Consider the following 27,215-nt stretch of genomic DNA (forward strand, 5'->3'; position numbering starts at 1 on the left):
ACTAAGTCGCTTCTGGAGAACCAGAGCAGCGCACGGAAACACCGTTTCCCTTCCTGTCGGAGCGGTACCTATTTATCTACTTGCACTTTGACATGCTTTTGCACTGCTAGGTTGGCAGGAGCAGGGACCGAGCAACGAGAACTCACCCCGTTGCGGGGATTCGAACCGCCGACCTTCTGATCGGCAAGTCCTATGCTCTGTGGTTTAACCCACAGCGCCATCTGCATCCCTACTTGCAAGTAGATTTGGTTATATCTGGATTTTATTCCTCTGAAGCATTAGGAGCACCTACACGAATGCACTGAAATGACCCAGTATGGATCACTGGCCATTAACCACGTCCAATTTCCTTGCCACCAGCTCTGTCAGAGGAAGCCTGGGCTGTCACCAGGCGAGAACAAGTGGCAAATGCTGCAATGTTTCATTCTTATGGGCAGCAGTATGCTTGGAAATCTGACTGGCCTCTTTCTGAGCAAGTATGTAAGACAATCAAACCCAGTTTAGCACACAAGTTTTGACATATGAAATCATGCTCGATCAGCGAGAGTCGGAAAATAATGAAGGGGGACTGAGGAGGAGAGCACTCCTAAAAAACACCATGGAAGGGGGAAAAATAATGCAGTCCAGTCGTGAGCTAAAAGACAGGGAAGGTCTTGTCCAAAAGGGAAATGAGAAGAAAGTGTAAAGACATGAGAGAACTGTATAGACCTACAGTATCTCCAGAAAAGCAGAAGTTTGTTTTGCTACATTTCTGCCTATAATGAGCTCCCAACTTGTGGCTCTACAATTCTCTGTGCAACTTATCCATGCAGTTCAGACATACAAAGTCAAGCACACACAGTAGTAGCCCACAGAGAAAAACATCTCTGCTCTTATCTAGAGATGTACCACTACCTCCTGGCAGTGCAAAAGCCTCATTGCAGTGTTGCATCACAAATCGTGTCCTCCTCACAGAGAGCATGTGTTGGAGTGATATCATCAAAACTGACCTCACTGCATTTGTGGGTGGGAGCAATTGAATCGCCACAACAACTCAATTGGTGGTCCCTTGGTTACTGCGGTAATTCTGGCCATTGGGATTGTTCATGCACCAACCGAGGGACCCATATCTACCACTGCATGTTGCGCTGAGCTTCCTCTTTTCACCTCATGCATCGGATCACTCTCTCACCCTCCCATTTTTAGGGTCCATTATGACCTTTCTAGGGACACCGGTGGCACTGTGGGTTAAACCAGAGAGCCTAGGTCTTGCCGATCAGAAGGTCGGCAGTTCGAATCCCCGCAACGGGGTGAGCTCCTGTTGCTCGCTCCCTGCTCCTGCCAACCTAGCAGTTCGAAAGCACAAAGTGCAAGTAAATAAATAGGTACTGCTTCGGCGGAAAGGTAAACGGCGTTTCTGTGCGCTGCTCTGGTTCGCCAGAAGCGGCTTAGTCATGCTGGCCACATGACCCGGAAGCTGTATGCCAGCTCCCTCGGCCAATAAAGCGAGATGAGCGCCGCAACCCCAGAGTCGGTCATGACTGGACCTAATGGTCAGGGGTGCCTTTACCCTTTACCTTTATGACCTTGCTATGCCATTGTGGGTCGTCTGTTTTTGGGACAAGGGCTCGGTAGGAATTTTCCCATTTGGCAGACTGGCTGGTGCCACTTGGGTTTTGCCTGCCGCGTAGCAAATCGTCACAACTTTGTAAGGTTTGGCGGTTAGGCATTGGTTCAAGGTGTGGTGAGGGGAGGTTGTCACACCTGCCCCTCCAATGCGCGAAAGGGTATTCCGTTAAAGGAATCCAGGGGCTCGCCTTGCTTTTGTCCGATCCCCTTCTAGGGGTCAGGGCCACGCCAGAGCCCCTGGGAGCATTTAGGGTGAGCCTGAGTCTGAGCCTGGTCCAATGCTCCCCCAGGATGTTTTCCCTTACTGACCTCTGCCAGAGTCCAGGTGTCAGTGCTGCCCTGCTGAGGTCAGGTGCAGCTAGTCAGGAACCAATGCCTAAACAACCACTCATGATCTGTAATCAATAAAGTTGTGGCCAAAATTATGCCAGTAACCTTAAACTAAATTCCGTGTCAATTGTGTATTTATTTATTTATTGGGGGAGGTCTTGCGGTGCTAGTCGCATGGCGCCTGGCTATTTTCTAACACTGCATGCTCTATAAAGCTCCCATGTGGTCTATACCAGGCATAGGCAAACTGGACCCTCCAGATGTTTTGGGACTATAATAATAATAATAAATTTTATTTATACCTCACCCTCCCCAGCCAAGACCGGGCTCAGGGTGGCTAACAACCAATAATAAAAACAAGTTGATTAAAATACAACAAAAAAACAAGATTAAAATGCAACATTGAAACATTAAAATGCAGCCTCTTCACAGGAGGAGAAAGGAAAAAAGAAAGAGGGAGAGGGAATCAAATTGATTCCAAGCCAAAGGCCAGGTGGAACAACTCTGTCTTACAGGCCCTGTGGAAAGAAATCAGATCCCGCAGGGCCCTGGTCTCATGAGACAGAGCGTTCCACCAGGCCAGAGCCAGTGTTGAAAAGGCCCTTCCTTAGGGCCCTGGACCTCTAGGGTGTTGCTATTTATGGACCTTAAGGTCCTCCGTGGGGCATACCAGGAGAGGCGGTCCCGTAGGTTCGAGGGTCCTAGGCCATGAAGGGCTTTAAAGGTCAAAACCAACACCTTAAATCTGACCCTGTACTCCACCGGGAGCCAGTGCAGCTGGAAAAGCACTGGGTGAATATGCTCCCATGGCAGAGACTCCATGAGGAGCCTCGCTGCAGCATTCTACACCCACTGGAGTTTCTGGTACAGCTTCAAGGGCAGCCCCGCATAGAGCGAATTACAGTAGTCAAGCCTGGAGGTGACCATCGCATAGATCCCTAGCTAACAGGACCAGTGGTCAGGGATGATGGGAGTTGTAGTCCCAAAACATCTGGAGGGCCAAGATTGCCTATGCCTGGTCTAGACCCTGCAGCCATGTTAAAAGAGGTGCTCAACTGACCCAGAGGGGGAGAGTGGGAAGAAGAGATTGCAGCCACGCACAAGGAAATGAGGAAGGAAGGGCTATTGATGACCTGTGTGATATGAAAACTAGGCAGTGAGCCCAAGCCATGCTCCCTCTGGTTGGCTCCAGCACATCAACCACTCAGGAAGATCACATCCAGGGCTTCAAGCTGGGATATCCTATATGTGTTCATGTGTTGTTCCCTGTGTCTAGGTCTCCTCTACAGGCGGAGAAGGAAATCATGTGGTTTGCATTTCGCAATGGACCAAGCCCATCAGCTGTTCCCAAAGCTGCTTGCGGATCAGAAAACAACTCCCGGTGAAATTACACACCGTTCTGGATTTTGCGATGCAGTTTCAGCATACAAGCGGCACACACAGCAACACACGTTTCACATTAAAATGCAGGTCTTGCCCAAACAATGCATTAAGCTGCATTGACAAAATATGTATACAAATCATTGTGTGGACTTCTATGCATCCGTTCAATGAAGCTGCACAAAATACCATAAGATAGTATTATGCTGCTCAGTCCAGAATCCCAACAACTGAGATAACAAATATGCCACTCTTAATTTTTTGCCATGATCTGCATCTATCTACCTATACACAGACATATATATTTAGAATAGACTAAAACACATTCAAAAGTCATAAAAGCCCCAGCCTTGTTTGGAGAGCAAGACAGCATTGCTCTCATGAATCAATATCGAAATCCTCACTAAGGATAGCTTTGGTGGATGTGAAACAATTGGGGCTGAAGTACTGGCAATATGACTTAAATAGGTTTTTTTTAAAAAAAAAAAAAATCCTCCACAGACAATGTGCACATAAAAAGATCTTTTGTGAATAATAAACTAGAAATGCAAACATAAAACACATAAAGAAATATTGCTTATGAGTGAAACGTCAGGAGAACATTAATTACCGTTAATGCTGCTATAAGGAGAAGCATTAGGCAAAAGAGATGCATAACTATCAACACAAGAAGCCGAAATATGTACAGACGTGAGTATGGAAAGCAAATTTTGCTGAAGAAAACTGCTTTTTTACATTATTGAGTCTAACAAAATCAGGCTGGCGGAGGGGCAAATCTACTTACTAAGTTGGCAAATCTGTTTCTTGGCTTTACCATTCCTCACTGCAGGTAAGACTTTGCACTACTGAATTTTCCTTCATACAAAAAATTAAAAAAATCATTTCTGTACAGTCCTAGGGTGCTGGCTATCCAAGAAGTTGTCTACTGGACATTTTGTTATTTATGTGCAAGGAAGTTTGCATACTTGATATGGCAATGCAAGCCCCCACTTGCTGTCCAGCTGTACCCCACACAGGTTTCCCTCATCGGTAAGAACAAAGCTCCACCAATCTCTTTCTTCCAGAAAGACTTATCAGTCCCACAGGATAAAGGTAAAGGTAAAGGTACCCCTGACCATTAGGTCCAGTCGTGGATGACTCTGGGGCTGCGCACTCATCTTGCTCTATAGGCTGAGGGAGCCAGTGTTTGTCCACTGACAGCTTCCAGGTCATGTGGGCAGCATGGCTAAGCCGCTTCTGGTGAACCAGAGCAGTGCACGGAAACGCCGTTTACCTTCCCGCTGGAGCGGTACCTATTTATCTACTTACAGTTTGACGTGCTTTCAAACAGCTAGGTTGGCAGGAGCAGGGACCGAGCAACGGGAGCTCACCCCATCACGGGGATTCGAACCGCCAACCTTCTGATTGGCAAGTCCTAGGCTCTGTGGTTTAACCCACAGCACCACCCGCGTCCCACAGGATAGTCAGGAGCAAATAACAAAATGGAAAAACACAAATACACAAACACACACATGTAACCCCAACAAAAAATGTGGCTATTGCCTCAAATTTTCCTGCTCATTTGCATTCCACCAAAAGTCAGAGAGGCTGTGCTAAGACAGCTTGCCTGTATACTCCAGGATCTACATGCCCTTGTGCAAATTTTGGGTTGCATAAAGGGGGTAGGTAAGGATACATGAGGAGGTGAAATGCAGGGGTTGGATATGTCAGGAAGCGACTTGGGGATATTTCCTTCAACTCAAAGCAGCTCAACAGCAAACCTAAGCACTAACGAGAGCCTTGAGGATCACCAGGGAACTAAAACCAGACTTGCCAAGAAATCATTAAAAAGCTACTAGTCCACGCATATTTGCAATAGCCACTTGCGTGTCGGGGTCCTGCAAGCCATCCCTAAATAATTCACAATTCACACATAATTTTTGTTTAAGGTTTTTGGCATAGTTTTGGCCACAACTTTATTAAAATAAATAAATGTGAGTGGTTGCTTAGGCACTGGTTACGACTATCTGTCCCCGTCCAGAGACAGAGCTGACTTCCGGATTCCAGCGAAAGCCAGTAAGGGCATGGAGCATGGAGCCGGGCACCAGAACCTCACCTCTCCCTGCATGCTCCCGGGGGCTTGCGTGGCCCTAAGCCCCATTCAGGGGTACGGACAAAAGAATGGCAAGCCCCTGGATTCCTTTAATGGAATTCCCTTTCCTCAGCAGCATTGGAGGGGCAGGCACCACCAATCCTGACGCCTCCACCAACCAATTTTTAACCAATGCCTAACCACACAACCTTACAAGTTGTGATGATTTGCTACGCAGTAGGCAGGTAGTAGGGACGCAGGTGGCGCTGTGGGTTAAAGCCTCAGCGCCTAGGACTTGCCGATTGAAAGGTCGGCGGTTCGAATCCCTGCGGCGGGGTGCGCTCCCGCTGCTCGGTCCCAGCGCCTGCCAACCTAGCAGTTCGAAAGCACCTCCGGGTGCAAGTAGATAAATAGGGACCGCTTACCAGCGGGAAGGTAAACGGCGTTTCCGTGTGCGGCTCTGGCTCGCCAGAGCAGCGATGTCACGCTGGCCACGTGACCCGGAAGTGTCTCCGGACAGCGCTGGCCCCTGGCCTCTTAAGTGAGATGGGCGCACAACCCCAGAGTCTGTCAAGACTGGCCCCTACGGGCAGGGGTACCTTTACCTTTACCTTTTAGGCAAAAACCAAATGGCACCAGCCAATCAGCCAAATGGACAAAATTCCTACCAGGGCCTTGCCCCAAGAGCAGACGACCCCATGACAGGCGTAGCAAGGTCAAACGCAACAGCTGCAAAATTAGAGAGGGTGGGCGGGCGATCCGATGCACACAGCAAAAGAGCCCAGTCAGTGCTGCGTGACTTGATTATATAACCTTTGGTCCATCCCCCTAAATGGCAACACCAGTAACCCAACCGCCCAATCACTGCGGATGGTCATCCATACTAACTCGCCCAGCAACAGAGGGGTGACCTGTCAGACCCCACCGCAACACGTGCTCTCTATGAAGGAGAACACACTTTGTAGCCCAGGAGACAAGACGCAACTTTGTAAAGCTTTTCCACCTCACTTAACAGGCATCCAGGGGAGTGGCAAGAGGCCACAACATTAGCAGTCAAATTAATTAGCAGTGGGTGATATCCTAAGTATGTTTGCCACAGTTTCCATAGGAAAACTTGGTGCATAAGCAAAGCAAAACCTTTGGACGAATTGCCAAATTATAAATATGCAGGCAAATAATACACAGCTCCGCCGAAACCAACAATTCAGCAAAGATGCTGTGGAAAGTTCCTAATTAAAGTTAATTAGGAACTTTAGGTCATGGTATTTATAGGAAACTAATATGCTGTCATCTCAGCCCATTTTTGGTTTGCATCGGAAAAAAGCGCACAAATGGTATTTGTGGCGGGAAATGCTCCCTTTAGGCTCCGCTGTTTCCAAATGCAGCGCTTTCCGTGCTCTGAGTCTTTCCATCCATGCTTTATTTCCATGCTACGCAATCACCTCCCAGTAGAACAATTAATGTTGCGTGCTGGGGTTTTTTTATCCTCTAAACTTGACCTGTTTTTCCACTATACCTTAGGGTGCAATCTCCCTTCTGTTACTCACATGAATGGACTATTCAGAGTCACAGAATTTCATCTCAAGTGTATTTGTTCTTGTCTCCATTTTTTTTTTAAAAAAAATTAAAATATACCGAATTGGATATGAAGTTGCTCCAGGACTCCCAATTCAGCCATTCCAAACATCAAGCATGATAACGAAGAAAGCCGCAGGTGGGGTTATGACCACAACTGTCTGAGGCAATCATTTCTTCCATTAGAGAAACAATCGCCAGTTTCAGTGACACTTCAAACAGTGTCTGAGCCATACAGCTTCAAGTAGCCAAGTGCTCTACCTCTCTACATATAATTTCAAAAAACCAAAAACAGGTATCCCAAATCAATTCTACACAGCACTGTACAGTGGTACCTCGGGTTACAGATGCTTCAGGTTACAGACGCTTCAGGTTACAGACTCTGCTAACCCAGAAATAGTACCTCGGGTTAAGAACTTTGCTTCAGGATGAGAACAGAAATCGTGCCGTGGCAGTGGGAGGCCCCATTACCTAAAGTGGTACCTCAGGTTAAGAACAGTTTCAGGTTAAGAACGGACCTCCAGAACAAATTAAGTTCTTAACCCAAGGTACCACTGTACTGGCAAAAATAGTGTGAATTGTGGTCCAATATTATAAAATTGGGGATTTAGCCTGATTAATCAATATTTATTTCATCAACATAACCTTTTGCAGATTGCCATGAAACTTGACATTTTTGACCCCTAATCATATGCCATAAGTTTGCCATCTCTTCCCAGCAATTGCAGAAGAATTTATTACATTGTTCAAGGATAAAAAAAGTAAGAATCCTTTAATAATACACAACTCATTACAGCAAGAATCAGAAAGCACAATGGAATATGAGATTCTATGGTTTCCTTGCAGAAACATATGATTTCCAAACGTAAGCCTCTTCTGCTACCTTAGGCAGGGTTTTGGTCCAAGGGAATGCAAGGCAAATTGCTTTGCAAAGCCCAAGACAGGACATCTAAGGCATCTATGCTATCCTGACCAGTTACTCCTAAATTATGAGCCCTCCAGCAAACAAAAGAAGTGAGCGGTTTAGCACAGGGTCACCACACAAATTACAAAAGTGATATTTTTTAACGATAAAAATATTTCAGTAATTAAAATTATTCATGGACTAGCAGGTACATTTCAGAGACATCTACAACACCTCGCATCCTTAATCTGGCACACAGTTATTCATTTATACTGCAAATGAAACAAATTGGCTTTGCTGAAATGCTTGCAATTCCAGTATCCCCCTCCCCAAAGTCCTTGTTCCATTGACAACCAAGGAAACACTTAAAATGTGCATTCTTAGCTATGTCAGCCTCCCCATTCGGCTGCAAGCTCCTAGGTTATCCTTATCAACCTATGTGGGGTTTGGCCGTCTGCATCTGAACACCAGTTGTGTGTTTGTGGAGTGGGGTGGGGGATTACACTGTTGACTATATGCCCTGCATATGGGCTTTCTGAAAATATCTGGCTGCTTTCTTGTCCTACTGGACAATGGATTTCTGGTCTAATCCAGCACAGCTCTTATTTGGCCTTATGGCTTTCTGATAGACATGAACATTTTGATAACGTATCCTCGATCATTTTGCAAACTTGAACAAGGATGACCAAATCAGTCAAAAGCGCTACTACTGCTGCCTGTTTGCTTTGCAAGCGGTAAAATATAGCCAACGCTCCTTTCATTGAATAGTCAAAGATTAGGAATACCCAAGTACTTTTAGAATCGGATGACACACACGGTGCTGTCCTTTCGTTTCTGGTTCATTTCTTTAAAATCAAGAAACTTGGCAATCACATAAAATTACCCATAGCTTGATTTAATCAATAAATAAACAGTCCAGAAAAAAATAACAGCAAAAATGTATTAAAATCTGCAATCCAATTCGGCAAGTGATGCATGCCACACATCTGTTCACAGATTTCCTTGTTAGGCTGGATAAAGTTGTGCGCCTGATTTGAAGCACCCAATGCCATCCCCATGTGTATGGCAAGATGTTCACGTGGGGTGTAGGAAAAAATTTCTGGCCATCTTACACAACACTGAACTTAAGACCACTGCATTATTTGGTCTAAATCCTTAACACATTTCAAAGAACACTACTCACCAAGTTCCCTGAATGACCCTGTTGCTTCTTAGTCATTAAAAAACCCATTTGCTCATTTATAAATACAAGTAATGTTATACCGCCCTTCGATCACATTTCCAGGACAACCCACAAGAAATAATAATTCAAGTGTGAAAACAAAATTGTTAAACCGCAACCAAAGCAATGACGGACATCCATCTATACAGCACAAGCAACTCAGCCTCCAGGGCAATCGGCAAATATAGCCAGACTTAGACCAAAGCCGTATTTACAATGAGTCAAAGCAAAACGGCAAAAAGTGTATTATTAGCAGCAGCTGGTGGAACACTGGATGGTCAGAGGTAGCCATGGAAGACTGCGAGAATGTTTGTAAGAATATAGTGGACTTTTGTACAAAGTGCAGTTGTATCATGAAAGGATGGGTTTCCTTTATACCTAGGCACTCCTGTCTCCAGACACCTGGAGTTCATCGGTGCAGACAAGCAACCACTTACTAAACATAAATTGCAGACTATAACTCGAGAGACAGATAACAACAATCCTTTGGTGCCCTTGTCTGCTTCCTGTGCAATTTTGGTCCAGATTATGATTTACTCTGTCCATGGGTTGCTGCCAGTGTGGTGTAGTGGTTAAGAGCGGTACTTTCGTAATCTGGGGAACCGGGTTCGCATCTCCGCCCCTCCACATGCAGCTGCTGGGTGACCTTGGGCTAGTCACACTTCTCTGAAGTCTCTCAGCCTCACTCACCTCACAGAGTGTTTGTTGTGGGGGAGGAAGGGAAAGGAAAATGTTAGCCGCTTTGAGACTCCTTAAAGGGTGTGAAAGGTGGGATATCAAATCCAAACTCTACTTCTTCTTCTGCCACAAACATAGCTATACTCACAAGCCCATAATACAACGCCAAGGTGTCCAGACCTTTGCAATCCAGTTATTTCCTTAGGGCTGACTCTGTCCATGGCCACATGCAAATCTACATTTGTTTCTAGCTTAACACAGCCATGGCCATCTACTCAAATGCAGCCACAGCCATCAGTTTACAGCAATCTAAGAAAAGCTGAGTAACAATGTCATTTGCCTACTCATCTGAAGCTCTTCTAAGGAGGCTCGGTGTAAACTCTTGCATTGCGAAAGTCAGAGTTTGACAAATAAGGGCTAACTCGTGCATGTGTGCACATTGCTCAGTTCCTTATCAAGTGACAACTTGTGGCTGAGTGCATGAAGATCCTTCACCAAAAAGGTAAAGCTAAAAAGGTAAAGGACCCCTGGACAAGTTAAGTCCAGTCAAAGGTGACTATGGGGTTGCGGTGCTCATCTCGCTATCAGGCCAAGAGAGCCAGCGTTTGTCCACAGACAGCTTCCCAGGTCATGTGGGCAGCAGGACTAAACCACTTATGGTGCAATGGAACACTGTGGTGGAAACCAGAGCGCATGGAAATGCCGTTTACCTTCCCACCACAGCAGTACCTATTTATCTACTTGCACTGGCGTGCTTTCGAACTGCTAGGTTGGCAGGAGCTGGGACAGAGCAAGAGGAGCTCACTCCGTTGCCAGGAATCGAACTGCCAACCTTCTGATCAGCAAATCCAAGAGGCTCAGTGGTTTAGACCACAGTGTCCCCAGCATCCGAGAAGGTAGGGTGTTGATGTACTGCAAAAGTTCCATCTATGCTGCTATGTGCATGTATGAAATAAAAACACTGCCATCGTTATGATAAGGAATGTATCTATTCACTCTGACATTGCATAAAGAATCTGCATATGTAACAGCATTCGAAACTGATCATCCAGCTATACCAGCCAAACTATTCCCAACATTAAATCCTTACCCTGACAAGTGTTGTTCTTCTCTTCGTAGCCCGCTTTGCACATGCATTTCCCAATCGGCACCAGCCATTCCCCTTCGGCACTGCAGTGCATCCGTGGGGGTTCGTCTGTCACAGAGTGGTTCACACATGACCCCAAGACTTCCAGAAGCTGAGAAGAATCCGCTCCGGTGATGGTGTCGGGGAAGATGGCCAAGTTCCGAACCACCACAGGGCACTTCTTGTAGTACACCCTCACAGAGACCAGCGCAATGCAGGCACCCACATCTTGGAAAGCAAGGTAAAATCCCTTTTTGGTCAGTGGCCCAACATCTCTCACCTCTGTGTTCAGCTTCATGACTCTATCTCCAAGGTCTAGCTCTGTGAAGCTCTCATCCGCCGCAATGGTATCAATCTTGATGTACTGGTTTTCTTTTACGTTCCTTCCGTCTTCATCATCCGATTCAAAATAATACATATTAAAAGTCTCTTTGCAAGTCCCAAGTCCTCCAGGAAGGCTGTTGCAGTCCCTAAGGGTGAATTTCAGTTCAATGAAGATTCGAGAGGCTCCTTTGTTGGAGATCCAGCTTGTCAGAAGCCAGTTGTTCTGACTCTGTTCCATGACTCTGCACACTTGATATGTGTGGATCGGCGCATAATTCTCATCCACCTCGCCAATTTCTTCCCACTAAACGTTTGGGGGGGGGGGGAGAGAAAGAAGAAAAATGAAAGCACACATTTAAAAAACAGATTGCAAATGTCTGTAATTCTAAGTTGATAACTGTGCTAGACCTCAGTAAGCAGAAGTGAAGTATGTTTGCAAAAGTTGGGTGTCTGCCAGATATTCTAAAAGCTAAATTGGGGGGGGGGAGAGGGAGAGGGAGAGAATGTGACCTGATTCTGCCAGTAAGAAGAATCCTGTTCTTTTGGGTGCATTCTGACCACCTCCCCCCTTTTGCACATGCTGACACATCATTACCACTGCTTCATACATTCCAGAGCGGAGACAAAACACGAATAGAGGTTCTACCACATCGCTCTGAGAATCCCTGGGAGCACACGCTTCAAATTAAGTTAGTAACAGCAGAGGGGATGAAAAGAGGAAATGCCCAGGTCATACACACAGAGGCAAACATGGAAAGCTGGGGAAATTTGCTTCCTATCTTCTACAGCAACCAGGAACCAGTCACTTGGTCCAATTTTTCAAGTTGCCTATGGCAACGGGGCACCAAGTTTTCCACATGCCTGCCGGTAAGGTCTTCCTTTCCCAGTTACTGAAGTGTTAAACTTAGACCAAAAGCTGAAGTACCCCATTACTGTTCAATTAATACATTATACGTTCTAGCTTGACGCTCCCTCGACAATGGGGAAGAAATTGTTTATTGTGGCATGTTAAACTCATAACGAAGCAAACAGCCTCTGCCGTGTGTCCAACGATGTTCTCATAAAAGCTCCACTAAGGAAGAATCACATTGTTTGCTGACTGGTTTCTCTTATGCCGCACTACTTAGCCGCAAATATTCCTTCCATCCTCATGTTGTGTACTTCTACTTTGGTACTTGGCGCTTATGTCTATTAGTTCACAGTAGCGATCCATCAAAAGTACACACATTACAAATGGGTAACAAATGGTTCCTCCTCTTACAATGATCTAGTCACAAAGGAGCCCACAAACAGAACTTTGCAGGGCCAGAAGCCACTGGGTGCCTTTTAGATATCAGTTCTCAAAGCCGTGTTATAGGAAAATCCTTAGCCTCACTTGGATTATCAAACGAAGATACCAGCCAGGAATATAGGAGCAAAACAGCAGCCAGTAGGTCTGGCCTTTATTTTAAAGGACTGTTGCCCACCACATGGGAGAAGCAAGAAGAAGCCCAGAACAAAGGATGGCTCCCACTTTTATCAGTTTTACAAAGATACCCACAACACCCCTAAAATTACATCATGCATACATCACAAATACATCACAAATTGGGAGGTTCTGGTGAAAGAAACCCGAATATCAGGTTTGCCCCCATCCTTTCTTTGACCTCCACCTCACACCCATTAAGTAAGACAAAAAAAATATTTACAAGTTCCTGGTTTGTCCCGACCAAGAACCTAATCCATTCCTGATGGTTTGCTATTGTCCACAGGATGACTACCTGTCTGGCACCCATTTGCCAGGGTGCCAGTGATGATCTCTTATGCAAAAGGTTGCTGTCTACCTGATCCCAGGTTTCAGGGATTATGGCTGTCTTTTACCAGTTACCCAAGTCCCCCCTTCGGTAGCCATCTTTTCCCTGAGCAGAGCAGCATTGGAAATTGTGTGGTGCAGTGTGTGATGTGGTGCTTTGAGGAGACATTGTGTGGGAGCAAAGGGGGGGGGAACATGCTGCGTGCTGCACCCCCCCCATCATTATAAAAATTCCTGTAACAGCCGCTTGAGAAGAGTCTCCCACCTGCCTTCTCTGCAGTCTGCCCACCTGCTCACGCATCGCACTACCTCGCACTACAGTGGTGCCTCGCAAGACAAAAAGAATCCATTCCGCGAGTCTCTTCGTCTTGCGGTTTTCTCGTCTTGCGAAGCAAGCCCATTAGCGGATTAGCGGATTAGCGCTATTAGAGGCTTAGGGGCTTAGCAGATCAGCTGATAAGCGGCTTAGCGGATCAGCTGATAAGCGGCTTAGTGGCTTAGAAAAAGGGGGGGAGGAGAAAAAACCCGCAGGAACTCGCAAGACATTTTAGTCTTGCGAAGCAAGCCCATAGGAAATTCGTTTTGCGAAGCACCTCCAAAACGGAAAACCCTTTCGTCTAGCGGGTTTTCTGTCTTGCGAGGCATTCGTCTTGCGGGGCACCACTGTACCTGTCTGCTCCTGGCCAAGGGATATTTGCTACAGCTGTCTTGCTCCCCTCTGCCGCAGCCAGAACTGGTCAGGTGCTGCCAGAAGCTGAGCAGGCAAGAGGTTGCGATCCAACGGAAAGCTACTCTCCACATCTGGCTGAAGCAGCTGTGGAAACGGCTACAGACATTGTGAGGGCTCATTTACGGCCTCCTGAGCACCAGTCAGCCAAGCAAGAAATTTATTTCTGTGAGGCATGCGTCCGGATGTGGGGGCCTGATCTAAAGGAATACAGTGGTACCTTAGGTTAAGAACTTAATTCGTTCTGGAGGTCTGTTATTAACCTGAAACTGTTCTTAACCTGAAGCACCACTTTAGCTAATGGGGCCTCCCGCTGCTGCCGCACAATTTCTGTTCTCATCCTGAAGCAAAGTTCTTAACCCAAGGTACTATTTCTGGGTTAGTGGAGTCTGTAACCTGAAGCGTATGTAACCCGAGGTACCACTGTAATGAAATTATTGCTATTGTTACTGTTATGGAATAGACATCCATATTTTCATCAGAGAAATGTTGGAGAGTATGTTCTCTGTTCTTTTGGGAAAGCAGGGAAACCTGCTGACAAATATTCAGCCAGCGATGGCCAAACTTGGCCCTCCAGCTGTTTTGGGACTACAACTCCCATCATCCCTAGCTAACAGAACCAGTGGTCAGTAAGGGTAGTCAAAATTTATTACTCTTGGGTATCTCAGCTGTGGTCTTGAAAAGGGATTACACACAAATGATGGATATACACCAGTTGCAGGCCCATTAAGGGAAAATGCTGTGACAAAACACTATTCTATTCTTAACCTGAAACCTTTCTTAACCTGAGGTACCACTTTAGCTAAAGGGGGCCTCCCACTGCTGCTGCACTGCTGCCACGCGATTTCTGTTCTCATCCTGAGGTAAAGTTCTTAACCCGAGGTACTACTTCCAGGTTAGCAGAGTCTGTAACCCGACTGAGTCTGTGTTCAGGATGGAATGATGGAAGCTGCAAGGTCTGAAGAGCCAAAGCTTCCCCACCCCTGGAATAGATGGACCCTTGGTCTGGCTAGCCCAGGCATACCCCATCTCAGCCCTCCAGATGTTTTGGGACTACATCTCATCCTGTTAGCTAGGGATGATGGGAGTTGTAGTCCCAAAACATCTGGAGGGCTGAGTTTGGGGGTTCCTGGGCTAGCAGGACTCTTCTTAAAAAGCTGGAGGAGAAGGAAAGCATGGGTCTCAAATTTTCACATCTGCCTAGCAACAACATATAAAGGGGAGCAGAGGTCTTGCCACCAGCCATTTTGAACAGAATATTCAGCAGAGATGAAAAGAACTGCCCCTTTCTCTCCCGTCTGGCATCGCTACAAAGTTACTTGAGAAGGAAACAAGATGAAAAAGCTGCTGCTAGTGAGTGAAGGCTGCTTATCTCTGCAAACCCACAAGGGAGATCATCAAGATCTTATCCAGGCACCCTGACCTTTCCCTATTATTGTACCTTGATTCCTATCTCAGTGCAGGACAGCAACTTCCAGTCCGCCTCCCACCACTAAGCCATTCATATCTGCAGCACAAACAAGACTACAGCTACCTCCCGAGACTTCAATCACTACCCACCCACTGCAAAAGGTTTAACATGCCAAACATCAGTTCGCTTTAAATGAAATAAAGAGCAGGAATCACCAGGCATTGAATGGATTAAACGGCCATGAAACTTTTCAATGTAATAAGAAGGTGCTTAACATTGCTGCTATACTGGTTTTAGGTCGCATTTTTGTTTCAGTGATATATTATTCGTTTGTTTTGGGACTGTACACTGCTTAGAGTTTTTTTAAAATACTAAACAGCATATGAATGCTTTTAAATGAAATGATATCACTACTCAGGCTAAAAATCTCTCTCGTTCAGCATCCTGATTCCATTTCCACCACTTGCCTGTCAAAGGCTTCCAGAAAAAATCCACAAGGAGGCCTTGAAGGCAGCAGCCCTGTTCTTATCACCTGCTTGGCTTCCATCTGTCCGAAGAGACAATGGAGGGATCCTCCGGGGGTTAAGTCAAAACAGTGTTGCACCAAAACGATCTTCCCAGAATGCAAGCCTGGGCAGTGTGTATGGAGCTCCTGGGCTGCCCAGACGACAAGATTCCCCTCTCGGCCTTGCTGAGTTGGTCCAAAAGAAAACAGAGCAATATGTTTGGCACCAGCTTTGACCAAGCTGCAGGAGTTACCAGAAGGACCAGCGGTGGAGGAAGCCTGTTATGTACTGAGTTGAATAGGATCCAAAATGCAGCAGTCTGACAGGTCCTAGAACAATAGGACCCAGAATGCAGCAGTCTGATTGGTCCACAGGAGCCACCCAATCCAGCTCCAGGTAGAAGTGAATCCGCAACCTGATTGGTCTACAGGAGAATCCCGGAATTAGCCAATCAGGTGGGGTCCATTGTGTAAATAATGTATATAAAGCAGACATTCTGGGGGAACTTCCATTCCTCCTCACCACTATGAGCTGAATAAAGAGCATGAAATCCACTCTGGACTCTGAGTATATTTCAAAGCCTCTCAGGGACCTAGGGCACAGCAAACTGCCCACAGGGGCAGGGTGAACCGCGGGGCCTCTTCCGCCCCACAGCTGGGGGGGGGAGGCAGTGGGCGGACAGTGCAGAGCCAGTGGCCGGCGGCCACTGGGGGTGATTAGCATGGCAATTGGCACCCAGGGGGGCAATCAGCGCCCGGGGGGGGCAGCGCAGCAATCTGCCCAGGGGAGATTTTATCACACACACACCGCCCCCCTTCCTGTGCCCCTGAGAAGGAGGCATACAAAATGCCATCCAACCATCGTAGGGGCTCCACTCCAAATTTGTGTAGGACTCACGCCTTACGCCTTTTCTTTTCCCGAAGATCTCCCTCAAAGCATCAGAGGTTTAGGATCAGAATTTTTCTTTTCCTAGATGGGCTAGCTTCCCAGGTTGATGATCCCTATCTGCTCTACCTAAGACCCCTAGATATGGAGGATCCATTTAGCCACCATGGCTAATAGCCATTCATAGGACCTGACCTTATTGAATGACTGATTGATTGATTGATTGATTGATTGATTGATTGCTCTACACTAGAGGCACACTGCCCATCCAATGGCAGGGAGTGCCATACGTTTACAATCAGAAAAGTGATTTAAAAGAAAAACCAGCTAGGACGCCACATAACATAAAAAGAAACTGCAGCAGACTTTAAGGGCTTTTACCCAGTTCAGTTTGTCTGAGCGCCACCTGACTGCAAGATCCGTAATTTAACTATCTATGAGATTAAACCCCAGAACATGTGACATTAATTTGATGCTAAATGTTTCTTCCAAGTCTCTAACAACCTGAGAAGGAAAACATACATGCATTTCAATTACCTGGTGTTAAATCATTTATATAAGCAAGGCCTATTTCTGAATCGTAAGTGTTCAGGGGCGAAAAACAGCGAGTGAGTTAACGGGAGGGAGGGAGCCTCACGGCCCCTGCCAACCACGCTATTCACTTCAGATATAAATGCACAGTGATAAAGACAAAGATATCACACGTACTACTAAAAATACAAGGCACACAGCATGTGGCAGACCAGCCTCAGGTTCAAGAGCTAATTTTAAAATGCTGGCTGCAAAAACATCTCCTGTCAAGGCAAATGTTTGCTTGAATGGCTAGGTACAATTTGTAAAGGTGGGAAACTGGCTGGCTGCTTACCCTGCTAGAGGACAAGAGATGCCTCAACAATCAAGGCCGAAGGAGTTTATTAAAATCCAAATTTAGGATATGAACCTGCCCACCGCCCCACCATTCGTAGCTAATTTTGCTGCCGCGTGATGGAGGTAAGCGAGTTGCCCAAATATGAAAATGGGTGTACTCTCCTTTTCTGGGGCAGACTAGCAGTATATTAAGTATTAATGACTCATAGTGTGGTTTGTCTTCCATCTGTATTTGGTTTAACAGTGACATCAACTGATTCAGACTGATTGTGTGTGTGTGTCTCTCTCTGTGTGTGTATGTGTGTCCCGATTTACTCAGTGCATCTGGGGCAGTGCAGAATTTTCTCCATACATTTTTGGCTGACAAATGCATTTTGGTTTGCAAAAGTGTGCATCACACAGGTCCACGCATCAGGAAACCCTGGATCTGCCCCACCCCCTCACCAGAAATATGAAAAACAAAAAAAATTCCTTCCAGTAGCACCTTAAAGACCAACTAAGTTAGTTCTTGGTATGAGCTTTCGTGTGCATGCACACTTCTTCAGATACACACTACTGGAAGGAATTTTTTTTGTTTTGACTATGGCAGACCAACACGGCTACCTATCTGTAACCAGAAATATGAAATGACCCTTGGCCGGTTGAATGAGCCCAACAGGCCATTATATCCCCAGATTCATAACACTAACCCACCCCAAGAAACAGCCACCTGACCACAGGTGTGTACAGTAGTACCTCGGGTTACATACGCTTCAGGTTACATACGCTTCAGGTTACAGATTCCACTAACTCAGAAATAGTACCTTGGGTTAAGAACTTTGCTTCAGGATGAGAACAGAAATCGTGCAGCAGCAGCAGGAGGAGGCCCCATTAGCTAAAGTGGTGCTTCAGGTTAAGTACAGTTTCAGGTTAAGAACGGACCTCCGGAATGAATTAAGTACAGTGGTACCTCGGGTTACGTACTTAATTCGTTCCGGAGGTCCGTTCTGTTCTCATCCTGAAGCAAAGTTCTTAACCCGAGGTAATATTTCTGGGTTAGTGGAGTCTAACCTGAAGCGTATATAACCTGAAGCATATGTAACCCGAGGTACCACTGTACTTAACCCAAGGTACCACTGTAATCACAAAAGTATCCCTCCCAAAGGAGACGATCATCAGACACAGATGACAACACAAAGACAATTTGACCCAACCCCAATACACAAGCAGTGCATTTATTTCAAGCTAGTCCATCAGAACTCCTCCCAGTCGCAGTTCTGTATCCTAAAACAGTTTACCCAGTCACCCACATTGGCAACCCAAATCATGGGTTTCTGACATGTTTAAGCTAGGATGGCAAGTCTCCGTGCCACCCAAAAGCCTTTGCTCACTCTATCCCTTTGTGCCCTGCTCAGTGATAGAAATTAGTCAGGCGCCAGGAGCGTTATGTTACTGGTGCGAGTCCAACTGCAACCACATGGAGATCTCTGGGTGCCACATTGGCAACTGATATGTGCTTCTGGCTCGCCCACCAGCTATCTTAAGCAGGTAAGAAGATGAGCTTATTTATTGCATCTACATCCCATCTTTTTCTCCAAGGGGTACATGGTGCACCCTATTTGCTCCAGTGAGATATTCCAGGGAGTTCCAAACACAGACCCAGGGTCTGTGCTTCTTTTTGGAAAAATGGGGCACAGCGGAGACTGTGGTATCTTTATGATATATGGTCATCTACACATATATACAATATGAGCCTAAAGGTAAAATGGTAAAGGACCCCTGGACAGTTAAATCCAGTCAAAGGCGACTGTGGAGTTGTGGTGCTTATCTCGCTTTCAGGCCGAGGGAGCTGACGTTGGTCCACAGACAGCTTTCCGGGTCATGTAGCCGGCAGGACTCAACCGCTTCTGGCACAACAGAACACTGTGACGGAAACCAGAGCACACGGAAAGTATTTATCTACTTGCACTGGTGTGCTTTCGAACTGCTAGGTTGGCAGGAGCTGGGACAGAGCAACAGGAGCTCACCCCATTGCGGGGATTTGAACCGCCGACCTTCAGATCGGCAAGCCCAAGAGGCTCAGTGGTTTAGACCACAGTACCACCCGCATCCATAAGCTGAGCCTATGTAGGAGGGGTCCACAGAACGCCAAGAGGCTCTGGCTTTTAAGCAGACTCCAACCCCATCATTCTTAAATGTTGCTATGTGTCCCTTTCTCCCCTGCCCACTGCTTCTAATTCTGCTGCTTAACTCCCGACACTCTGCACTAAGCTTCTGCCCACATCACTTCCCCTCCTTTCTTTAAGCTCTTGGCTTTTATCTCTCCAGTCAAAGAGGTCTCACCGTTTTGCCCACTATGGTGAGGTTCTTTGATCCCTGGTACTGGATAGCTCTGTTGGTAGAGACTCTTAATCTCTGGATCATGGGTTCAAGCACCCTCATGGTCTCTTCCAACTCTACGATTCTACGATTCTGTGATATTGCTAATAACCCATTACCCCAACCTAACACCTCACACAGCAGGCCAGTGATGCCTTAGTCAGCTCTACCACTTGGCTTAATTAAAGGATTGGCAAGGTCTAGCATGGCTCAAATACACACTTGGGTCTATCCTAAATACACGAGTCTATGATTGCCGAAGAATTGATGCTTTTGAATTATGGTGCTGGAGGAGACTCTTGAGAGTCCCATGGACTGCAAGAAGATCAAACCTCTCCATTCTGAAGGAAATCAGCCCTGAGTGCTCACTGGAAGGACAGATTGTGAAGCTGAGGCTCCAGTACTTTGGCCACCTCATGAGAAGAGAAGACTCCCTGGAGAAGACCCTGATGTTGAGAAAGATGGAGGGCACAAGGAGAAGGGGGCGACAGAGGACGAGATGGTTGGATAGTGTTTTCGAGGTTACCAGCATGAGTCTGACCAAGCTGCGGGGGGCAGTGGAGGACAGGAGTGCCTGGCGTTCTCTGGTCCATGGGGTCACGAAGAGTCGGACACGACTAAACGACTAAACAACAACAAAGCTATTTCCTGGCTTTAATACGCCAAACCTACATAAATTCCAAAAGGTAAAGGGACCCCTGACTGTTAAGTCCAGTCACGGACAACTCTGGGGTTGCAGCGCTCATCTCGCTTTACTGACCAAAGGAGCCGGCATTTGTCCGCAGACAGCTTCCAGGTCATGTGGCCAGCAGGACTAAGCCACTTCTGGCGAACCAGAGCAGCGCACGGAAACGCCGTTTACCTTCCCGCCGGAGCAGTACTTATTTATCTACTTGCACTTCGTGCTTTCGAACTGCTAGGTTGGCAGGAGCAGGGACCGAGCAACGGGAGCTCACCCCGTCGCGGGGATTCGAACCGCCAACCTTCTGACCGGCAAGCCCTAGGCTCTGTGGTTTAGACCACGGCGCCACCCGCGTCCCACACATAAATTCTACCACTAGCTTAATTTGGAATTTAGGGCATCTTTCACCCCCAGATTCATAACAATACATTGGCTGCATGGAAACCCCGCTTTCAAACTCCAAATCTGGACTTCCCCCAGGCATCGGTCATCCGGGCTTGCTTATTTATTTGTTTTGAGTCTCCACAAAGTGGGTGTGTGCCTCACCTTGGCCTTTATCAACACTGAAAAGTCAGCCCCCTTTTCAGGGCCAGCTTGCATCCAACTGCGCAACAACTTCCAATTAGAGTTAACTGGAAAATCCAATTGAAGCTGAGCAGATGTTGCTCCGAAAAACACAGCGAAAGGGACCAATTCTACAAAGCCAGAAAGTCAGGATATTTGGCACAGGCACACTGCACACAATAAGTAAAATATTTTCCCCAACTAGACTGGGCTTCGTATTAATAAAACTTATGAAATATTAAGCAAAAAACAGCAGATGGAATACGGGACTTTAAAAAAAAAAAAAGATATTGCAACAGCTCAGAATCATAAATATTTAAAATATGGATTAAGTTTTCTCAATTTTTTTAAAAAAAGATCTGATAAGACCTGATCATAGTGCCCAATAGAATTTGCTCATTTATACCATGGAATGCCAGGTACATACTGAATATCAAGGGACCAAACCTAGCATTTAAGTTGAGGCCTGACTAATACTCCAGCTTGCCTCCAGGCTCAGATTCTCATTAACCTCCCCTGCTATCCTTACACATTTCTCAGGAGCACTGCTGCAGAAGATCTTTTTCCCTGCAATTTTTTAAAACCACTTTCCAACCTGCACCAACCCCCACCCTTATAAAACAGGGCCCACTTTTCAACGCAGCGGCACCCAGATTGGTAGCAAGCCTCGTCTGCTCTCCTGTCCCGTCAACCCTTTCCTAGGCAAGGGTCACAGTTAAACACAATCAAAATTCATTCGTTTCATGTACTTCAGGGAAGGGACTTGATTTGGAGGCTAGGCACGTGAGTGTGCAGACAGCTCGCCCACAAGAGGAAAGTTAGCGGCTAGAAAAAGGAGGAGAACAGGGTACAGCTTTGAGGCTGCGGTGCCTTTCAGACTTCCTTCAGATTCTGCTTGTCTGCAGCGGAGCAGATAGCTATATTAAGCTGGCAAATAGTCACCTTTCTTGCCACCTCCGTTTGTGTGAATTTCCCCCACCCCACTCCTCCTTTCCCTTGAATGCTGGAGAGCAAATTGATGAAAAAGAACATCCTTCGCCGGTTCAAAAGAAGAGGCTCGTTGAGAGTGCATGAAATGGCTCTGCGCTGTGTGTTTGAAAGGACCTTTCCAACGTAAGGGTGGCAAAGTAGCCGGCAGAGAATGTGGCTCCTTTTAAAGCAGAATTCTGGGCTCAGAGTGCCTGTCAGGTGCAGAGGCAAAGCAAGTCTTTTATGCCCTGCCTGCCCAACTTTGGTTGGCAGGGGCTTGCTTTCTGGGTTCCATTCCCAGCTCCAAGCTGGATAGAGCCCACCTTGACCTCACCAGTATTTCTCAGACTTAGCCCAAGCTCAGGGGCAATTCTCCCAAACCCTCCAAATGTCCCTATTTTCCAGGGACAGTCCCGGATTTACAGAAGCTGTCCCAGTTTCTGATCTGATCCCAAGATGTCGCACTTTTCCTTAGAGTGTCCCTATTTTCATTGGAGAAATGCTGAAGGATATAGTAAAGGTAAAGGGTAAAGGGAACCCTGACTGTTAGGTCCAGTCACAGACGACTCTGGGGTTGCGGCGCTCATCTCACTTTACTGGCCGAGGGAGCCAGCGTACAGCTTCTGGGTCATGTGGCCAGCATGACTAAGCCGCTTCTGACGAACCAGAGCAGCGCATGGAAATGCCATTTACCTTCCTGCCGGAGCGGTACCTAGTTATCTACTTGCACTTTGATGTGCTTTCGAACTGCTAGGTGGGCAGGAGCAGGGACCAAGCAACGGGAGCTCACCCCATTGCGGGGATTCAAACCACCGACATTCTGATTGACAAGCCCTAGGTTCTGTGGTTTAGACCACAGCGCCACCCGCGTCCCTGAAGCATATAGTAGGACGTCCCTATTTTCATCAGAGAAATGTTGGAGGGTGTGGAATTATACAACCCCCAAGCCAAGGAGATAAGTAACTATACAGCCTTTAGAAGACATCTGAAGGCAGCCCTGTATAGGGATTTTTTTTTAAAAAAAAAAAGTTAACTGTTTTATTATGTTTATACAGTGGTACCTCAGGTTAAGAACTTAATTCGTTCTAGAGGTCTGTTCTTAGCCTGAAACTGTTCTTAACCTGAAGCACCACTTTAGCTAATGGGGCCTCCTGCTGCCATTGTGCCGCCACCGCACAATTTCTGTTCTCATCATGAAGCAAAGTTATTCACCCGAGGTACTATTTCTGGGTTAGCGGAGTCTGTAACCTGAAGCGTATGTAACCCGAGGTACCACTGTATGTATATTGGATGCCGCCCAGAGTGGCTGGTGCAACCCAATCAGATGGGTGGGGTATAGATAATGAAATTATTGCTATTGTTATTGTTATGGAATAGGACATTCATATTTTCATTGGAGAAATGTTGGAGAGTATGTTCTCTGTTCTTTTGGGAAAGCAGAGGAACCTGCTGACAAATATTCAGCCACTGATGGCCAGACTTGGCCCTCCAGCTGTTTTGGGGCTACGACTCCCATCATCCCTAGCTAACAGAACCAGTGGTCAGTAAGGGTAGTCAAAATTTATTGCTCTTGGGTATCTCAGCTGTGGGCTTGAAAAGGGATTACACCGAAATGCTGAATATACACCAAGAATCTTCCCCCAAACTTTCCTGAAAAACATGCTTCAGCTTATTGTCGGTTAGTTTCTCATATTGCCTGGGAGAGACCAAAAAAAATTGGGGGTGGTGGTGGTGGTTAGTTTCAGGCCCATTAAGGGAAAATGCTGTGACAAAACACTGGTCTTCAGCTCTCACAGTACTTTAGAAAACACAGGCCTCTCTGTATGCTGCAATCTTTTGGCACACAAAACAAAAGGTCTCAGCCCTGTGTCATTCAAGACCAGACAACAGAACCGCACAATGCAGAGGTCCTTTGACAGAAAACCTGTTATTTCACCCTGCTTCCCTTGTCTCTAATTTGCCAAGAGCTTTTCACGCAGATAATATTACAATCGTGGCGAAGGCCTTGACAACTGCAGCCATAAATCAATTTCAAATCTTTCATTAATCATCTTTCTGTAATCAGTGGCTATTCAGTGCAAATTTACATCTCATTTCTGTTGGCCAAACACCCGCATTAGGGCTTTGAAGCTTAGTCAGGCTTAAATGATTATATATCCCCTAATAAACAGCGAAGTCTTCTCTGTCTGGATGCCGTGAGCTGCATTAAATGGCACAGGAACATAGCCTGCGCTGCATACTGTACACCAGGCAAGGAGATCCCCCCAAATGCACAGCTATTTGTCACACAGGGATCCAAGGCTCAAGGGATTTATGGCCCAGTAGGGATTGTGGTCTAAACCACAGAGCCTAGGACTTGCCGATCAGAAGGTCGGCGGTTCAAATCCCCACGATGGGGTGAGCTCCCGTTGCTCAGTCCCTGCTCCTGCCAACCTAGCAGTTCAAAAGCACATCAAAGTGCAAGTAGATAAATAGGTACCGCTCTGGCAGGAATGTAAACGGCGTTTCTGTGCGCTGCTCTGGTTCACCAGAAGCAGCTTAGTCATGCTGGCCGCATGACCCGAAAGCTGTACGCTGGCTCCATCAACCAATAAAGTGAGATGAGCGCCACAACCCCAGAGTCGGCCACGACTGGAGCTAACGGTCAGGGGTCCCTTTACCTTTACCTAGGGATTTCAACCACCTCTCTCCCATGATGAAGTCCAGTGGGTCCTCCTAGCTAAACCAAGCGTGTAGATGCCTTGCTGGGTTAGACACACACACAAAAAAGATCCATCTAATATGGCATTGCAATCTGACAACAGTGAGCCAAACATCTCCAGGAGCTGATAAGGAAAGTTGGAAAGCAACAATTCTTCCCTAGAATACAGAATCCTTAGAATGTGGCGTTCCACCTCTGGCAACTTAAGAGCTGGATAGCCAAACAAAGAGTCAGGAAACATTGATGAGAGATTAGTATGTGCCACTGTTTTCAAGGTCAACATCTAAACCATTGAGCCTCTTGGGCTTGCCGGTTGGAAGGTCAGCGGTTTGAATCCCCGCAATGGGGTGAGCTCCCGCTGCTCTGTCCCAGCTCCTGCCAACCTAGCAGTTCGAAAGCACGCCAGTGCAAGTAGATAAATAGGTACCGCTGTGACGGGAAGGTAAATGGTGTTTCCGTGTGCTCTGGTTTGGGTCTGTGGACAAATGGCGGCTCCCTCAGCCTGAAAGTGAGATGAGCACCACAACCCCATAGTCGCATTTGACTGGACTTAACCGTCCAGGGCTCCTTTACCTTTTTACCTTTTTATATCACCCAGCATGCTGCTGTCCCCTCCTGCCAGCAACTTTTTGCTTTTTACATTTTTTAAAATAATAGCCCTGCACTCCAAACAAATCCCACAGTGCCTCTGGGCCCAATCTAGTTTTTACCACTATGGCACTGCCACCCACCCAACAACCCTCTGGGAAGGTCATAACATGGTGGGAGCCATTTTCAGGGTCCCTGAAATATGGCATGGGTTCTGCACAGTACGGCATGGATTCCCGCAATGTTACAAGCAGAGATCTAGCAGTCTTCCAGCACACTGAGTACAGTGGTACCTCTGGGTGCAAACGGGATCCGTTCCGGAGCCCCGTTCGCATCCAGAAGCGAACGCAACCTGTGTATGTGCGGGTCACGATTCGCCGCTTCCACGCATGCGCATGACATCATTTTGACCGCCTGTGCATGCACGAGCGGCGAAACCTTGAAGTAACGGGCTCCGTTACTTCTGGGTCGCCGCAGCACGCAACCCAAAAAATACTTATCCCGAAGCTACCGTATTTTTCACTCTATAGGACACACTTTTTCCCTCCTAAAAAGCAAGGGGAAATGTGTGTGCGTCCTATGGAGCGAATGAGGGCGGGAGGCAGGCAGGAAAAGCCCCCAAGAGCTGCACACAAGCTCCGTGAGGCTCTTGCAGGCTTTTCCCCAGGAGGGAGAAGGGACTGACTGGCCGCATCAGTCCCTTCCCCTACCTCCTAGAAAAGCCCACAGGAGCCACACACCCTTTAAAGAGCGCGTGGCTTCTGCGGGCTTTTGCGAGAGGTGGGGAATTCCGCCCTATGGAGCGAAAAATACGGTACTTCAACCCGAGTTATGACTGTACACATGTGGAGCTCATAGATCTAACTGAACATGAAGGAAAGGAGAGGTAGGAGGATACCAAATGAGAGTGGAAAGAGCAGAAAGAATTGGGCTAGCCTTGTCTACCATTTTGCCCGTCTCTTAGTGCGGACCCAGGTCATCGAGCCTGAGCTCCCACAGCCGCCAACCATTATGAACCACCATGGGCAAGACTGGCAGCAAGAGCAACAACAACAACAACAACAATAACAATTTTGCTATTTATACCCCACTCATCTGGATGGGTTTCCCCAGCCACTCTGGGTTGCTTACAGCACATAAAAAATTGTAAAACATTAGACATTAAAACTTTCCCGATACTGGGTCCTAGCTTCTCTTGCTAATTACGCTGGTTTAAAGGTGCATTTTATATTTGACTTCCTTTAGTAATGCTTTCTTTCGAAATGTTTAAGATATCTTTTCTGGTTAACCTTGCTGCAATAAATGTGCAGTTAGTAGTTGACCTCCTGCAAAATGTTTTATTTTGAAATCTTTTGAGATAATATTTTAGTTGCCCTTTATGTTGCTTTGAATGTATACTTCGTATTTGTTTCATTCTAGATTGTTTGATCTAATGTTTTAATGTAAGTTGTCAACTGCTTTGAGTTTTTCCCCCTTAAAAATATAAAGTGGCATAGAAATGAAATTATTATTATTGTTATTATTATTACCCACTCTTACTTCTCCCTCTTTGCTTTTTTTTTATGCTTGTCTATGTTTCTGCCTCTAGAGTTGCTTAAGCCGGGCAAATTGCTTTGCTAATTTGGGCAGTTATTTATACCATCACTATAAGAAATAGTTTACAGAATAGCAGATTTTCTGAGGGAGAGTTGCTTCTACACTTGCACTCTGTGTATACAACCACACATGTGGGGCCTGAGGAGAGGGTCAGGACCAAAGAACATTTTGACCCCAAGGACATGGCCTTACTACTCTCTCCTACACACCGATGGTTCTAAAGCACATTTTAAATAAAACACAAAGCGTATTAATTAAAAGATCATTCATTGCCATATATTATTTACATTATAAAAGCCTCACATTAATTATATATTCACTTTTAGCCAGGAACAAACCTACTGTACTCAA

The 27,215-nt window shown here is 46.4% G+C and overlaps 1 protein-coding gene across 7 annotated transcripts in view; it reads right to left on the reverse strand.

The window, feature by feature from the left end:
* The window catches only part of EPHA5 (EPH receptor A5), a 258,320-nt gene that overhangs the window by 189,701 nt on the left and 41,404 nt on the right, over nucleotides 1–27,215 (reverse strand). For all 7 annotated transcript variants that reach the window (XM_079949369.1, XM_079949368.1, XM_079949366.1 and 4 more), the window contains exon 3: nucleotides 10,859–11,522. In XM_079949369.1, the coding sequence (XP_079805495.1) occupies nucleotides 10,859–11,522 (664 nt within the window). The remainder of the gene's footprint in view (nucleotides 1–10,858; nucleotides 11,523–27,215) is intronic.

Source organism: Podarcis cretensis (assembly GCF_951804945.1).
Source record: "Podarcis cretensis genome assembly, chromosome: 13".
Classification (NCBI taxonomy): Eukaryota; Metazoa; Chordata; class Lepidosauria; order Squamata; family Lacertidae; genus Podarcis; species Podarcis cretensis.